Genomic DNA, 16719 nt, shown 5'->3' with positions numbered 1-16719 from the left:
GTATTCAAATCAGGAAAAACATCAGCAAAGTATAAATCAATAGATATATAGTCTGGAATGTAAGAGGGCAGGAACGAGTCCAAAGTATACTGGAGCACATGGATTAAGAAAATATAGGTTTATTCAGTGTGATTCAATGTGATGTGTCTCCATCAGAGTCACATGACTCACATTGAGAGAGAGTCACATTGAGCACAATAATTGTTGCAATTATCCTTTCTTCAGTGTAAATGTGAAGGCTTTTTCTTCAGTTAAAACTGAACACTCTGACTCTCCAACAATAAACTGTATTTTTGCATATTACACAGGCTCCATTAACACGGGGACCAGTCAAAGGTAGTACATGATATTGAGGTTACTGTATATAAAAACAAATTAAGAGAAATAAGATGACATAATCACACTTTCAGTAGATTTATGTGACATGTTCTTCATTAAATACATATACATACAATAGAAGTGGTAGACATTTATACATCTCACTGCTTACACAGTCTCTACAGTAAGTTGGCTTCACAGGAGTCAGGCTGAAGTATCTTTAATGTTACAATAAGCTTAATGGATTTTCGAAACCACGGATAGCAAAAAGCATAGATCACCGGGTTTAGGCAAGAGTTGAAATAGAAGAGCCACGTCTCTAAGGGCACAGATGTAACACTAAACAAGGTGTTCTGACCTACGAGAGAGGAACAGTAATATGGACAATGGCATGACAGAAACACAACTACAACAACACCAAGAGTCCTGGCTGCTTTCAACTCTGATTTCTTGGCAGAAACAGTCTCTGAGCTCTGAAGTGTGACAGCTGTAATGTAGGACCGCATGGCACGAGCCTGAGACACAGCCACCACAAAAACTCTCATATACAGAACTACAATGACAGTGACAGGACCAATAAAGGTCAAAATAAGGTCAACAACTCCTGCAATGTAGTGAATGACAATCACACACTCTCCAGCACAGGAATTATACCTGCCTTGTTTTTTTAAGTTATCCATCATTATTAGGCTGTTGTATAGAACAGAGCAGACCCAACAAAGGCAAGTACAGAGTGTCACTACTCTCACAGGGATTTTAGTGGAGTAATGCAGAGGGTCACAAATAGCCACATAGCGGTCAGCTGATATGAGCACCATGGTTCCTACTGAAGCAGAGGTAATAATGAAGTCTAAAACACCGAACAAAGCACACATGAGGTCACCAAGAAACCAGCAGCCGTCTGTGAGAAGGATCTGGAAAGACATGAGGAGACCCATTGAGCAATCTGCGACAGCCAGAGAGAGGAGGAGGAGGTTGGTTGGGGTGTGGAGCTGCCTGTATTGAAAGAGGGGAATCATATGTATTATTTTTTGTAGTATCAATTTTTATTCCATTATAATATTATCAGACATAATCCATGAGTAAAATGTAAAAGCAGAGTTTATAATCATGAATCAACACATAGCCAGATCTGACACTTTATATTCTCTTTCTGTGAACCTTTAATTTATATATGTCTGTCACTTTCATGAATTGATTAAATAATTTGCTACTTGAAGTGGGAGATAGAGATGATGACCAGCAGGTTGAGAGTTGCAGTCAGCAGAGAGATGAAGGACAGCAGAATGTAAATCAGCACAGCCTCAGTGTGTGGGCGCTTTGCCCTCCTACAGGATGTGTTGAGGAGTTGTGGAAAGCAGAGTTCAGTTTCTTCCAGTGTTTCCATCATTGAAGAAAAAGGATGAGAGGAGAGGCTGCTGACCTCTGGCTGTATGTTCTGTCAAACAACTGATTTATCTCTTCTCCCCCTCACCCCCTTTTTTCCCTCAACTACAGCTATCGTTTCATTTTCAGTCCACCCTCCTCTACAGTATCACCCACAGAAAAAAAGGCTGTGGAAAGGTGTGGCCTCTGCATACCATCAGGGACGTCATTGTGCATTCAAGTGCACCTCATGAACTCAGAAATCTCTACTCAAATAGCCACGAAGAGTGATTGGAAAGTTTAAAATTTTTTTCCTTATAGCTATATCCCATTCAATTTTACACAGGCAAATTAAAAAAAAATCTATTGAAAAAAATCAGCAAACTAAACCATAATTCAATGATTTTCTTTTTTTTAAATTTTCAAGTTTTTTTTCTTGCAGAATTTTTTTAGATTCTATAAATATCAAAAGACATGAAATTTTGAGAAATGTGACATTAATTCTTTGATTCAGTGTTAGCTTCTTTGTTATAGGCAGACCCCTGACCTTGAATAACAATCAGATGTGGACATTCAAATAGAAAGTATGAAAACTTACAGTATGACAATTTACACAAGCTGGAGACTTTTCAAGGACCTCGTAGACATGAACTTTGGGGCTTGTTGGACATAAAGGGAGAACCGGAAAGACTGCCCACATTAGATTCAGGTTAGCTGTGTAACCATTGTGAACATTTGTAGTAGACTTTTTAAAGTGATATTCAGCTATCTGAAAAATAAATAAATAAATAAAACAGGGTTAAACCGGTCTAAAAATGTTCATCTTGTTCCCTTTGTGTAAGTATTATGAATTATAAATTGGCTCAACATAATTGGGCATAATTCTCTTTTTGGAAAGAAAAGAGAAAGAAAAAAAAGCCAGATTTTAAAGAGCCTTTGAAATGGCACATTGCTGCTGTGACGCATTCGGTCTTCAAATGCAGCCTTGAAAGGATGCAGCCCCTGAATTGAGATATAGCTAAGGACAGGAGGGAAGACATCAGCCACTGTTTCTCCTACCTGCTTTCATCCCAGCTATGATTGCAGCACCGTATTTGTTCGGAGCACTGGTATGATGTGCACACACCTGGTTTTTACGTGGGTTTTGAGACTAATCAAACGACATAGCCAATTTGTTAACATTTCAGCCTTTAGCCTCTTTTGTCGATGCAGCTGACGAAATGTCATCATCAAAACAAAACAAAAAATGAAGCATTCAAATACAGACTGTGTAGGCTGCAGCAACTGATGAGATACAGTAGTATGAGACATCAGGATCACCAGGCCATCAGGATGCTGAACTCCCTCCCAGCGCTGCCCCCCCTTCCTTCTCCGCCCGCTGCCCCCACTAACTCTGGACATTGTTGACCCCCCCCCCCCCCAAATGGCACCAGCCACTTTTACAACTCAAAAAACACTTTAAAATCTACTTGCACTGTGTAAGAATGTTTACAACTTCATTGTCATAGTCCAGTTTAGACCATTTTATACTGTCATATTTATATCAAACTGCCATATTTATATCTATATTTATATCCAACCCCAATACTGACATATCTATTCCACACTATTTATATCTCCGGACTTTATATTCCCGAATGTCTCTTAGCTGTACATATTTTATTTTTATTTTTATTTTTAGATCTATATTTCTATTTTATTTTATATTCTTATATTTCTATTTTCTGCTTTTTCTGTACATATTCACTTATATTGTCTGGACAGAGGGAAACACAATTTCAATTCTCTGTATGTCTTGTACATATTGCAGTTTTGACAATAAAGTCGACTTTGACTTTGAACTTTGAATAGGAACGAGGAAATTCTACTTTTTGCACATGGAATGTGAATAGAATTAAGGAGCCAGTAAAATAAGGTAAAGCATTGTATCATCTAAGAAAGCTTCAGGCTGATGCGATTTCCTTACAAGAGATGCATTTGAAAAATTTTAAACATGGTAAAATTACAGCCAGATGCATAAGTCAGATGCACCATTCTAAAGTGTGAAACAAAAACTAGGCTTGCAGATGTATGGGGATATAGGGGAGATATATTTTTGGTTACAGGTGATATACAACCCACACCAATTACATTACTGGACATTTATGGGCCAAACTGGGATGAATCACAATTTATTTAGGAAAATCTTTACCGCAATCCTCCATTTTACTACTATAAATGTAATAAATTGATTGAATTGTAGTCCTGGTTACTTATTTAGATCATTTACTAAAAAAGTGGCAGCATCTAATGCTTCCAATTTCCTGAAATCACATATCAACAATACAAAATTATTTGATGTGTGGAGAATTTCAAATTCAGGGAGAAAGTACTCATTTCATTCTAAAGTTGACAATATATACACTGGATGGAAAACTTGTGTCTTGAGTGCATAATTCCAAAAAAACACAACGTTATGCTCTCTAACCATTGCCCATTGTCATTGTTTCACTGACGCTGCTTGAGGAAAGAAAGAAAACTGGAGGCTTGATCCTAATTGCTCACAAGAAAACATTTTTGTTGACTCAGATGAAAATGTTTTATTTTTAGATGATAAAAAATGATGTTTCACCAATTTTGCTATGGAATATTTTTGAAGCAAATGTGAGTGGATGCGTTATCTCCTATCAATCATCGCAACAGAAACATGACACTCAACCATCCACTTAAACACAAGAAAACTGTCAAACACCAGCTTGGAATGCTTGTGAAAGAATTTCTAGAGCCTTCATGTTTACCACATAGACTTATTTCAATTTTGAGCAAGTCAGCTGATAAAAAGAAAAAGCAACAGGACCAATTATAAGATTAAATCAGAATCTGGCATTCCATTTATCTCACACAATGATTTGTTTTAGTTAGTAAGTTATTTTACTATGATTAGTTTTATGAACAGTTTTTACATGCATGTAAATTGATCACATTTGGCCAGATTGGAGTGCCTTGGAGACTAAAATTACATGCAATGAAGAAAAACAATAAATTCCCTAAAAATAAGGGAATCACAAACTTTAGTCACAACCTGAAGGACAGTTGTGATTAGAGGTTGTAGGTTTTTCAAGGGTTTTCTGGCAGTTCAAGCACGCTGGTGGCTGTTGCATGGTGGGCCCACTGATGCGCCTGGTGTAGCTCTTGTGGAATCCGATGTCGTTGATGTGAAGCAGCAGAGCATGCTGAGTTTGCCAGGGGTGATAGGAGTGCACCATATGGACACACTGCAAGGCTGTGCCCACTTTCGTGTCTTTGGGTAACGCCGTCTCCTCACCTTTTCAAGAATAGGAGTGCAGCATGGATGTATTGCATGTCTGTGCCTGTGTTGTTCAGGCAGGGACTATGTCCTTGCCATTGGCCCAAGATGAAAAACCATGTGGTGGCTCTTTGCTGCATGTCTTCCCCAGTCACTCTCTCCCAAAATCGGAAAAAATGAAGATGGAAATGGCATGATAAATGTGTGTCTTGGGGGGAAAAAGAGGAAAGCCACGGTCATGCCATAATAGTCCGTGAGGACCCTGCCACCTGTATAAATTGCTTTATCATGCCAGCTAAGTCATACCAGGAAGACAAAGTGCCTCTTTAAAGGAACAACTCCTGTTGTTTCCATTCCAGTACCTCAACAAAGAGCCCCAAGAGTTTGGAGCTAAAGGAGCTGAGCTAGCAATGTTGGTCAGGCCCCACCCTCGGTCCATCTTGCGTGCCTCCTGCCCACAGACATAGGAGAGGAGGAGGAGGAAGAAGTAGATGTTGAATCATTGTTCCCAGAGACAGTGGAGGAAGGCCTCCCCTCTGGTCAGCCACAGGCAGATCCAGAGGAGGAAATAGGTGACCACACCAAACAACTGGGCCACCTCACTAGGTTTCTGGTAGAAAGGGCTTCTAAGACCCTTGGCATCCACCCCCCAACAAAGACTCATTTTGCCCCCTCCATCTTTGATTAGATTGGGGAGGCTATGACAGCCCCATTTTCTGTTCCTTCTTCCCTCACTTTGAGAGGCAAGTTCATAGACACCTTGAGAATCCCTCCCAGGTCATCCATCTCTCCTGTAAGGGCAGGTTGCTAGAAAGGGCTGCCACTAGACACTGGGAGAGCATTTGCTGTGGTCAGTTACCCCTGGTGGATCAGGCTATAGCAGCATTGACCACAGAAGTGGTTGAAGGCCAGAGCCATTGGTAACATGTGGTGTACCACTGGTGGAGACGCCCAAGCAATCTTGCCAGGAGGAGCAGGCTGCGTCCGGTGACCCATCGCTAACTTCTGACGTCCAATGTGTCCCTGGTAAGCATGGGTGCAGTGCACGAGGGCAAACGAATTGGCATAGCCCACTGGAGCAACAGATGGGCTTCCCAGCATATCAACAGGCTGGATTTGAGGGCAGCCAATCTCACCCTGCAGAAGTTTCTTGCTGCATGTGCAAGGTCACCATGAGTTGCTAGGGACAGACAGTGCTTTTGCAGCATTTTATATCAACAGCCTGGGAGGCCTTGGCCCCCCTCCCCTCTGCAGACTGGTACACAGGCTGGGGGCTGGGGTATCTCCACGCCTTCTGTTCCTCAAAGCAGTACAGGTGCCTAGACTGGAGAGTCAGGCAGCATCCACAGGGGGCAGAGCCCAAGAGAATGGATCCACCCGATGTGGTGGCAGAGATCTTTTGAGCTTTGGGACAGTGGCTCAGATCTTTTTACCACTAGGGAGTCAACCTTAAAAAAAAGCATTGCTCCCTGTCCTTCTCCCGGGGGTGAGATCACCTGCCCCTCAGAACAGACGCCTTGGCCCATCGTTGGCCCCAAGGCCTTCTGTATGTGTTTCCCCCTTTCAGTCTCCTTCTTCCACTCTTGCACAGGATTCAGATTGAGATAGTGCAGTTAGTCCTGGTAGCCCTGAACTGGCCTCACATGGTCTGGTTCTGCTGCCTCCCACCATTGATATGTGGGATGCCATGGGAGCTCTCGGTCCGGAAGGATCTACTTTCACAGGCTCAAGGGGCTCTGTTTCACCGTTTTCCTCAGGGCTTTCAGCTTTGGGCTTGGGCCCTGAAAGGACACACCTCCCAGAAACAGGCCTGCCACACACGGTAGTGAGGACCCTTCAGGGGGCACAAGCAAAATTTACAAGGGTAGCATATGTCAGAGTGAGATCTTGTTAGGGCCCGAGTAGGAAACCTGCGAGGTCCCTATTGTTTTTGTAGTGATTATTATTTTTCTTTGTCCCAAATGATCGCATTTTTCACTGTCTGAACATACCCCAAAACTCACCAAACTTGGAATATAGATCAGACCTGGCGAAAAATTTTATAATCTGTTGTCATTGTGAATTTTCACCACTAGGTGGCGCTATAATCAAGGAAAGTGCGTTTTGGCTAATAACTCCCACATACTTTGTTGCACATTCAAAAACCTTATATCCACGTGTTCAGTTAATTGTGCTGAATCTCCTGATACAGGCCACGCCCATTTTCACCCGGCGTTTTTTTTCACAAATTTGCAAAATGTTGCAAACCTACTTTTTCGAACTCCTCCCAGGCAATTTCACCAATTTGCACCAAACTTTGCACACAGCATCTGTGGACCCTTCTGACAAAAAGTTATTAAAAGAATTTTGATATGCCAAAGAATACTCAAGTTATTAAATAACAACTTCCTGTAGATTAGGGTCAAAACAGGAAGTGTTGCATATCTCCACAATGGTGTGTCCAAATGACATGAAACTCAGGATACTACTTCCACGTGAGCCCCTAAGGCTCTGTGCAAATTTTGGCCGATGACCACTAGGTGGCGCTCTTTAAATTGAAGTATTTTATATCTCCACATCGGTTGCTTGGATTAACACAAAACTTGGTACACTCATTGCCAATGCCCTCTTGAGGATAGCTGACAAACATGTTCCCAATCTGACAGTAGGTGGCGCTCTGGTGCCAGTTTAATTTCATATTTGGCACTGTGCCCACACCATAACACTTATGGATATGAAATTGATAGGGGTGGTATAGACTGGCCCCTGTAACTCACACACTAAATATGACCAGCAGGTGGCGCTATTATCAACACAAAACCGTTTTCGGCTAATAACTGCCACATAAAATGGAGCACGATGTTAAACCTTATATCTACGTTTTCCCTGCATACAGCTGAATTGTGTGATGTAGGCCACGCCCACTTTCACGCTAAATTTCCATTTGCAAATTCCCGGAATGTCGCAAACCTACTTTTTCGAACTCCTCCCAGGCCATTTCTCCGATTTACACCAAACTTTGCACACAGCATCTGTGGACCCTCCTGACAGAAAGTTATTAAAAGAATTGTAATAGTCCACAGAACGCCCAAAATATAAAACAACAATTTCCTGCACATTGTGGTCAAACAGACAGTCTTGCATATCTTGACCAAATGCAGTCCCATTAACACAAAACTTTTGCCAGTTGCGTTCCATGGCCCGGTGAGGGTTTCTGCAAAATTTGGTGCAAATCGGCCAATAGATGGCGCTTTTATTGCTAATGACGAAAGAACGGCTTCAATGCCTTCATTTTTGATTCCTCAACGGAAGTTGTTGCATGAACAAGCCCCGACAGCAGCATGCCCCAACAGCATTGTGCAGCGACAGCAGCATACCCCAACGCGCGTGGACTGCGAGGGCCCGTTCATCACTGCTTGCAGTTTTAATTTTTATTGTAAGCTTAGATCACTTAGTCTTCTTTTATGTTGCATGTTTTTTTTATGCATGTGTGTTGTGTTTTTAATTACCAGTTTATTGCATGGTGTTTTGTTGATGTATAAGGATTGTTTTAGAACTGGACCAAGTTGACAAGTGATTTTAAACAGCTGGGACTGATTGCATCCCACGCCTCCAGCTCAGGAGTGGTGGATAAGATCTCTGGCTGCAGTTAAATGAGGCTCGAAAACAGGTGAGCAGGAGAAGAGAACGAAGTAGTAGAGATCGGGACACAAGGGCAGACGGCAGAGACGTTGAGTTTCCTGTATTTAAGAAGTGAACAAGGATAGGTTCACCGGACACATTCGTGGAGATGAAGGCTACGCCACGTGGCTATGCCAAGCAAGAGAAAAGACGGAACGAGTCGGGTGTGGGTCGCCGCGGAGGACCTAAGCCGAGGTGGAGAAATTGGTTCAACGCCCACAAAACGATAAGTAAAGGAAAGCAAACCAAACTAAGTAATTATGTGTGTGAGAGCTGCTATTGGTGTGTGACCACCACTGAGAGTGTTGTCTTTATTTGTCTGTCCATAGCGGCAGCGAGAGGAGGGACGTTTGGCGGAGCACCAGGGCCGGCACAGAGAGATTGACGGCCACAGGAGTCTCTGCGTTCCCCCCCTTCCCCCTTAAGACTTGAGTACCTCCAATCCCCCCTTTTCTTGTTGAACTGAACACTGCCCTTGAATATTGGACTATAGTACCCTCATTTTATGCATCATTTTAAGTGTTTCTTACAATTTTAATTGGTGTTATAACAGTTTTAATGAATTATTTAAACTTGCTCGGTGCCTCTTTCTTAACAGTGGAGTTTGCTGGTTTTATTAAGAACCTCACACTACTGTGTGACAAATACTCAGACCGTTGGAGGTTATTTGAGTTATAGTGCAAGGCAAGCAGAACCACTCACATGTCAATCTCAGGCAAACCTGCTGGCAGGGACATCTGCAAAGGGAGAAGGAGAGGTGCATGCTCCAGTGTTTTCTACGCATTAATTTATTTGTGGCAGTCCGCCACAATATCAACATTGGCCACCTCATATTGAAGCCAGAAGCACCAGGAGTGGCTGAAAATGCTCATATTTAAGACCTGGCTATACAACACATGGCATGGCAAATTTGATATCTGCATAATTTGTGTTGTCATACATTTTTCTTCTCCTCCCTCCATTTTATTAAATGTAATCTTGTCTTGTCTTATTTGTACATTATTTTATAAAAGCAAAATTATGACAAAGAAAATTGTATTCATATATGTGACTGAGGCATCAAGCAGACTTTTAACAGATATGGCCATAGACCATGAGGCATTTGACTCTGGCTGTGTTTCCACTGCCTGGGCAGTCGTTCCCACTGCATCATAAGACATATCCTCCATGCACACACCCATCATCTTCTCAATGTCAACTGGCATTCTAGACAAACTATCAGTTTCTATGTAGTCTTTGCCAGGGCTGTATTTTATCATAAAATTAAAGTCGGCTATTTCTGCTACCCATGTCCTACCCATGGCGTTAAACTTAGCAGTGGACAGCATGTAAGTTAAGGGGATGTTGTCACTGTTAACTGTAAAAAAAAAAAAGGGGGCATAATACAAATAGTCATGGAATCTTTCTGTATTTTCCCACTTGAGAGCAAGGAATTCCACTTCAAAGTGAAGGTGTTTTTTTCTGTACGCTTTTCACTTTGTTACTGATGCAGCCCAGCTCTTAGCCCCTTGTTAAAAGCGTCTGTATGAAGGACAAAAACGGCTGGGGAAAATCTGGGAATAACAGGCCAGGGGGTTGAATTAGACAGTCTATAAGTTGCTCAATAATCTGTTGGTGTGAGTCAGTCCACTTAATCTTTGTGTGAGATGGTAGCACTTTTCAATTTCCTGCTTTGTGTGACTTACTTCCTGGTGGCTGTGAGCTTTGCGAACAGGTGCCTTCGTGAGCTCATAAAGGGGGCTGGCAATGCAAGAAAAGTCCTTTATGTATTAGCGATAGTAGCTTAATAGTTACTTAATAGTCTCAACTCACAAACTGTTTGTTTTTTTTTCTTTCAGGAGGGTCAGTGCAGTCCATTTTGTTTCCTTCTGCTGATGCTATTCTCCCAAGGTAGCATATTTAGGTTTTGAATAACTCACATTTGCTTGATTTTAGTTTGATTCCATACTGCCTCAGTCTCTGCAATACTTTCTTTACATCATCAACATGGTTTTCAAATGTTTTGCTGAATACAAGGGTGTCGTCCAGTGTTGAAAGGCCACTGGAGCATTTATAGGTCCAAATGGAATCCTGGCCCATTCATGCAGGCCCCTGGGTGTCAGGCCTATTATCAGGGGGTTGGGGGTTGACTGCCTGTCAGGGTGAGTCTTGCAGTTTAACTCTCTATAATATATACAGCAATCAAATCCATCACATAGTCCTTCATCCCTCTTATAAAGGCTTGGGGACCTTCCCTCAACATCTCACGGACAACCTGCCTCTGGTTTTCATCTAGGTGGCTGAGATCATTGGGGGCATCCCAGAGCTCTGTCCTCTTTTCCTGGTCTTTTGTGTGCTGGGCTTGAATGTTGTTTACATCAACATGTAGCAGGAGATCACTAGGACTCAAAGAGCAGAGGCAGAGGCTAGAGACCAATCAAGCGACAGGAATTGGAGGAGGGACTGATTGGCAGCAGGTGTGACTGCAGCAGTCACTCTTCATATCCTTTGTGTGCACACCAGGGCTGTGACTGTTTGATTCCCTGTGGCTCTGGTAGGATGGACTTTTAACATTGTTTTATACTCATGTTAGCATTTTAATTGTTAGGGTATGGTAGGAGTGCTTGCACCCTGAGGTATTTGTAGTTTAATGATTTTAATTGTGGGTCTGCTAAACTTGCTTTTAGGACTGACTTGACTGCCAGCACAGAGGTGTGTAAAACATACAGCATTTAAACCTCTTGTGTCCTAAAGTAAACTAACAGTGCTTTTGTTTGTTTTTAGGCAAAGCACTGACTGCCGTTTATTTTAGTTTAGTATTATTTATATTTTAGCTTTATTGATTCTATTGTTTTTATTGTTTAATATAGGATTTGAATTGTTTTAGAGTTTTAACATTGTTTCTAGTGCTGCGGCTGGCGAGGTCCTCCATTCACCAGTGTCCTAGCAGTGAGTGGTTGGTGTCCCAGCCGTAGTATGACTGTCTGTCCTCTTGTCTCTTCTTGCCTGTGTTCTTAGAGTTTTAGTTATAATAAAATAAATGGCATGTATGACCCACACTGGCTGTTGCGGCCTCTTCATTGAAGCCCCTGTGTACTCTGTACCTTCTTAAAGGTTACAAACAGGTGAGCGAACATACAATGGGTGGTGGGCTGACGAGTCGACTGGGTGTTTAGCTGGGAGGTTAGCTAAGGGCTTCACTGGGTGGTTGGGTCCCCCAAAATCTGTCTCTTTGCTAACACGAGGATACAGTTTTAATGTTGTCATTTTGTAAGCCTGTAAGTACTGTGTACATGAACATGCTCTGCAATAGTGCAGGGTCGTACTTGAGGCTAACTCTGCTTCCTGTGATGCACACAATATTTTTTTTTTTTGCCTTAAATCTATTGCTCTCCTCCTTGAACCGACACCTTACCGTGGTGGAGGGGTTTGAGTACCTGAATGATCCTAGGAGCTATGTTGTCCGGGGCTTAATGCCCCTGGTAGGGTCTCCCAAGGCAGACAGGTCCTAGGTGACAGGTCAGACTAAGAGCGGTTCCAGCCCCCTATGATTAAGAATACATCAAGGAAGTGTACGTCGCCCGGAATGGCGTCACCGGGGCCCCACCCTGGAGCCAGGCCCGGGGTTGGGGCTCGCAGGCGAGCGCCTGGTGGCCGGGTCTTTGCCCACGGGACCCGGCCGGGCACAGCCCGAAGGAGCGACGTGGGCCCGCCCTCCAGTAGGCCCACCAGCAGCACCCCGCCAACACTGTTTACGGTGGAGGCGGGGAGCTGTTGACCTCGACTGGGGATATCGTCGGGCGGTGGAAGGAGTACTTCGAGGATCTCCTCAATCCCACTGACACGTCTTCCATAGAGGAAGCAGAGGCTGGGGACTCGGAGGTTGATCCATTCATCACCCAAGCCGAAGTCACCGAGGTAGTCCGGAAGCTGCCCGGTGGCAAAGCACCGGGGGTGGATGAGATCCGCCCTGAGTACCTCAAGTCTTTGGATGTTGTGGGGCTGTCTTGGCTGACACGTCTCTGCAACATCGCGTGGCAGTCGGGGACAGTGCCTCTGGACTGGCAGACCGGGGTGGTGGTCCCTCTATTCAAAAAGGGGGACCGGAGGGTGTGTTCCAACTACCGGGGGATCACACTCCTCAGCCTCCCTGGTAAAGTCTATTCCAGGGTACTGGAGAGGAGAATTCGGCCGATAGTCGAACCTCGGATTCAGGAGGAACAATGCGGTTTTCGTCCTGGCCGTGGAACACTGGACCAGCTCTATACCCTCAGCAGGGTGCTGGAGGGTTCATGGGAGTTTGCCCAACCAGTCCACATGTGTTTTGTGGACTTGGAGAAGGCATTCGACCATGTCCCTCGTGGCACTCTGTGGGGGGTGCTTCGGGAGTACGGGGTCGAGGGCCCTCTACTAAGGGCTGTACGGTCCCTGTACGACCGGAGCAGGAGCTTGGTTCGCATTGCCGGCAGTAAGTCAGACCTGTTTCCAGTGCATGTTGGACTCCGGCAGGGCTGCCCTTTGTCACCGGTTCTGTTCATTATTTTTATGGACAGAATTTCTAGGCGCAGTCATGGGCCGGAGGGGATCTGGTTCGGGAGCCACCGGATTTCATCCCTGCTTTTCGCGGATGATGTTGTCTTGTTGGCTCCTTCGAGCCGGGACCTCCAGCATGTTCTGGGGCGGTTTGCAGCCGAGTGTGAAGCAGTTGGGATGAGAATCAGCACCTCCAAGTCTGAGGCCATGGTTCTCGACCGGAAAAAGGTGGCTTGTTCCCTCCAGGTTGGGGGAGAGTTCCTGCCTCAAGTGGAGGAGTTTAAGTATCTCGGGGTCTTGTTCACGAGTGAGGGAAGGATGGAGCGTGAGATTGACAGGTGGATCGGTGCGGCGGCCGCAGTAATGCGCTCGTTGTATCGGTCTGTCGTGGTGAAGAGAGAGCTGAGCCGAAAGGCGAAGCTCTCGATTTACCGGTCAGTCTACGTTCCTACCCTCACCTATGGTCATGAACTTTGGGTCATGACCGAAAGAATAAGATCCCGGATACAAGCGGCCGAAATGAGTTTCCTCCGCAGGGTGGCAGGGCGCTCCCTTAGAGATAGGGTGAGGAGCTCTGTCACGCGGGAGGAGCTCGGAGTAGAACCGCTGCTCCTCCACATCGAGAGGAGTCAGCTGAGGTGGCTCGGGCATCTGTATCGGATGCCCCTTGGACGCCTCCCTCGCGAGGTGTTCCAGGCATGCCCCACCGGGAGGAAGAGACCCCGAGGAAGACCCAGGACACGCTGGAGTGACTATGTCACCCGGCTGACCTGGGAACGCCTTGGGATCCCCAGGAGGAGCTGGAGGAAGTGTCCGGGGAGAGGGAAGTCTGGGTATCCCTGCTCAGGCAGCTGCCCCCGCGACCCGGCCCCGGATAAGCGGCAGATAATGGATGGATGGATGGATGGATCTATTGCTCTAATTAATAAGTTTTGTGGTCTCTTTATTGTTTTGGACTTCAGTGGTAAGTTTATTGTATAGCTCAGTTGCACTCCTCTCTTGATAGTGTGAGCAAAGGATCCTCCGAAGAGTAGGCAGGCATTGACAATGACATTTGCAACTTAAAACACATGAAAACACAAAAATACTTCACTCTGCTGTAACTCTCTGTCAACATGTAACTCTGTCACATATGCAGGTTTAAGGCCAGAGAATAAAAGTGTAGTGCAGCGCCCCAACCCGGTCCTTCTCTTAAGCCTCAGCGGTTGCTGAAGCAAAAACCATGGCGTGGGAAGAGTTCTGGGAGGCTATGGATAAGGACTTTCTGTTGGCCCAGTTGAAGCTCTGGCAACCATTCACACACTCAGCAAGTGAAAGCAGGCTGGTTTAGCAGTGGAGGAGAACTGCTGACCTGGAAAGAGTATATTCAGGTGGTGGCCAAGGGTGGCTAGGTTCGGACTTAGCGTATTGAAGATAGATGATGTAATTAAAGCAGTGAGAAGTTCAGTCACTGCTTGTTTAAAAAAAAATGTCCCCAGAGGGAAAAGGGGAGGAGGGATGTGGAGTAAGATATCAGACATCATAAATCAGTTGTATGACAGAGCTTCAGGCAGACACTTGAAAGATCGAGCAGCATCTCGTCTCCTCATTCTGACGATGAAAACTCTTGATGAAGTTGAACTCTGCTTTCCAGAACTCCTCAACTCCTCCTGCAGGAAGACTCAGCGTCCTCACTCTGTATCCATGCTCACTTACATCATTCTGTCCTCCATCTCTCTGCTCACTGTGGCTCTCAATCTGCTGGTGATCATCTCCATCTCACACTTCAAGTAGGCAAATATTTTTCACTGATTTATGCCTCAACGAAAGAAATAGTGAAATCTGTGTAACCCATGTTTCTATGTTTCTATAATGGCTTTTATCAGCTGGAATGATACAGATATTGACATTATTTTGCTCTCTTATCTCCCCAGGCAACTTCACACCCCTGCCAACCTCCTCCTTCTTTCTCTGGCTGTATCAGATTTCTTTGTGGGCCTCCTCATGATCTTTCAAATTGTCCTCGTAGACGGCTGCTGGTTCCTCGGTGACCTCATGTGTACTGTGTATTATCTTTTGGATTATATTATTACCTCTGCCTCAATAGGAACCATGGTGCTCATATCTGTTGACCGCTATGTTGCTATTTGTGATCCTTTACATTACCCCACTAAAGTCACTCAAAAAAGAGTTCAAGTCTGTGTTTGTCTGTGTTGGATGTTTTCTGCTCTCTCTCACAGTCTCCTGCTGAAAGATAACCTGAAACAACCAGGCAGGTATAACTCCTGTATTGGACAATGTGTGATTGTCATTGATTATGTTGCAGGACGTGTTGATCTCTTTTTGTCCTTTATTGGTCCTGTCACTGTCATTGTCATTCTGTACATGAGAGTATTTGTTGTGGCTGTGTCTCAGGCTCGTGCCATGCGGTCTCATATTGCAGCTGTCACTCTCCATTGTTCAGGGAAAGTAATTGCTAAGAAATCTGAGTTGAAAGCAGCCACTACTCTTGGTGTTGTTGTAGTTGTGTTTTTAATATGTGTCTGCCCATACTTTTGTGTTGCACTTACAGGCCAGGACACCATGCTCAATGCTGTGGCTGCTGCCTTTGTAATATGTCTGTTCTATTTTAACTCCTGTTTAAATCCTCTGATCTACACCTTTTTCTACGCCTGGTTCAGAAAATCCATCAAACTCATTGTTACACTCAGGATTCTGCAGGTTGACTCATGTGAAATCAACATGCTGTAGCGAGAGAATTTGATGTATAAAGAGGCCGACACACTAGCAATGTTATGTAACTAATATGTAATTTCTGTATTTTCTATACAGAGAAAATAGGTATTTGATTCATGTTGTTGACTGAGTGAATTACAAAAGTGTCAGAAATATGTCGTAATAGTGATGATTCAGTCTCCATGAGCCTCTGCTGCCAATTGTCATTATATAATTGCCATTGCTTCCTTCTTTTAAAATAAAAGTAAAAAAAATATATTTTATGCTTTTGAGCCATATTTACAAGCACAAACTTTACATGTGTTTTTTTTACGGAAAACAAAAACATTATCAGTTTGCCTTTCTTAAACAAGACAAAACAATGGAACAATCTGGCACCAGAGTAGACAAGAGATCGGGATGATACAGCTGAGGTTGATGAGCTGATGATCTGCAGGAGTGCCTCTCCGTTGCCACGCCCAAAGACACAGACACACACACAGGGAAAGGAGCAGGTGAGGGAGAAGGGAGGGGGAAGACAGATAAGGGAAAAAACACAACAAAAAAAACCCTGACTGCCACAGTTATCTAGTGTTGCTATGGCGGCGGGGCGCATGGATGCAGCGGCCCCTCTAGGGATCAGCGAGAGTGAAAGTTTTGGGTGTTCTGGGTGAGCCAGACGTTCAGGCTGCAAAATTTACAGCCAAGCGACTTTACTAAAAATCAGGGTAGTGTTGTAGTCAAGACCGCACCAACTGAGACCAAGACATTACCGAGACCAGAGAGTACCGAGACCGAGACGAGGCCAAGACGTTTGGAGGTCGAGACCGAGACAAGACCAAGACTTTTAGAGGTCGAGACCGAGACAAGACCAAGACCATATA

General features: G+C 44.4%; 2 protein-coding genes across 2 annotated transcripts; one reads left to right on the top strand and one right to left on the bottom strand.

The window, feature by feature from the left end:
* Positions 1-497: 497 nt before the first annotated feature.
* On the bottom strand, positions 498-1708 carry LOC141002696 (trace amine-associated receptor 13c-like). The gene is made up of 2 exons (XM_073474075.1): positions 1533-1708; positions 498-1314 (listed from the first exon to the last, which is right to left on the bottom strand). The coding sequence occupies exons 1-2, from the start codon at positions 1706-1708 to the stop codon at positions 498-500; spliced, it is 993 nt and encodes a 330-aa protein (XP_073330176.1).
* Positions 1709-14737: 13029 nt separating this feature from the next.
* On the top strand, positions 14738-15871 carry LOC141002788 (trace amine-associated receptor 8a-like). The gene is made up of 2 exons (XM_073474182.1): positions 14738-14910; positions 15055-15871. Exons 1-2 carry the CDS (start codon positions 14738-14740, stop codon positions 15869-15871), a joined length of 990 nt encoding a protein of 329 aa, XP_073330283.1.
* The last annotated feature ends 848 nt before the right edge of the window (positions 15872-16719 follow it).

This window comes from Pagrus major, chromosome 9, assembly GCF_040436345.1.
Source record: "Pagrus major chromosome 9, Pma_NU_1.0".
NCBI classification, from domain to species: Eukaryota; Metazoa; Chordata; class Actinopteri; order Spariformes; family Sparidae; genus Pagrus; species Pagrus major.
The sequence above is the reverse complement of the archived record's forward strand: the minus strand, read 5'-3'. Positions and strand labels throughout refer to the sequence as shown.

Bases quoted from the DNA above. Each gene is read 5' to 3' on its own strand.
- LOC141002696 (XM_073474075.1), bottom strand. From the start codon at position 1,708: ATGATGGAAACACTGGAAGAAACTGAACTCTGCTTTCCACAACTCCTC. The intron at 1,315-1,532 runs GTAGCAAATTAT...CTTTCAATACAG, and splicing joins ATCTCTATCTCCCACTTCAA to GCAGCTCCACACCCCAACCA.
- LOC141002788 (XM_073474182.1), top strand. From the start codon at position 14,738: ATGAAAACTCTTGATGAAGTTGAACTCTGCTTTCCAGAACTCCTCAAC. The intron at 14,911-15,054 runs GTAGGCAAATAT...TTATCTCCCCAG, and splicing joins ATCTCCATCTCACACTTCAA to GCAACTTCACACCCCTGCCA.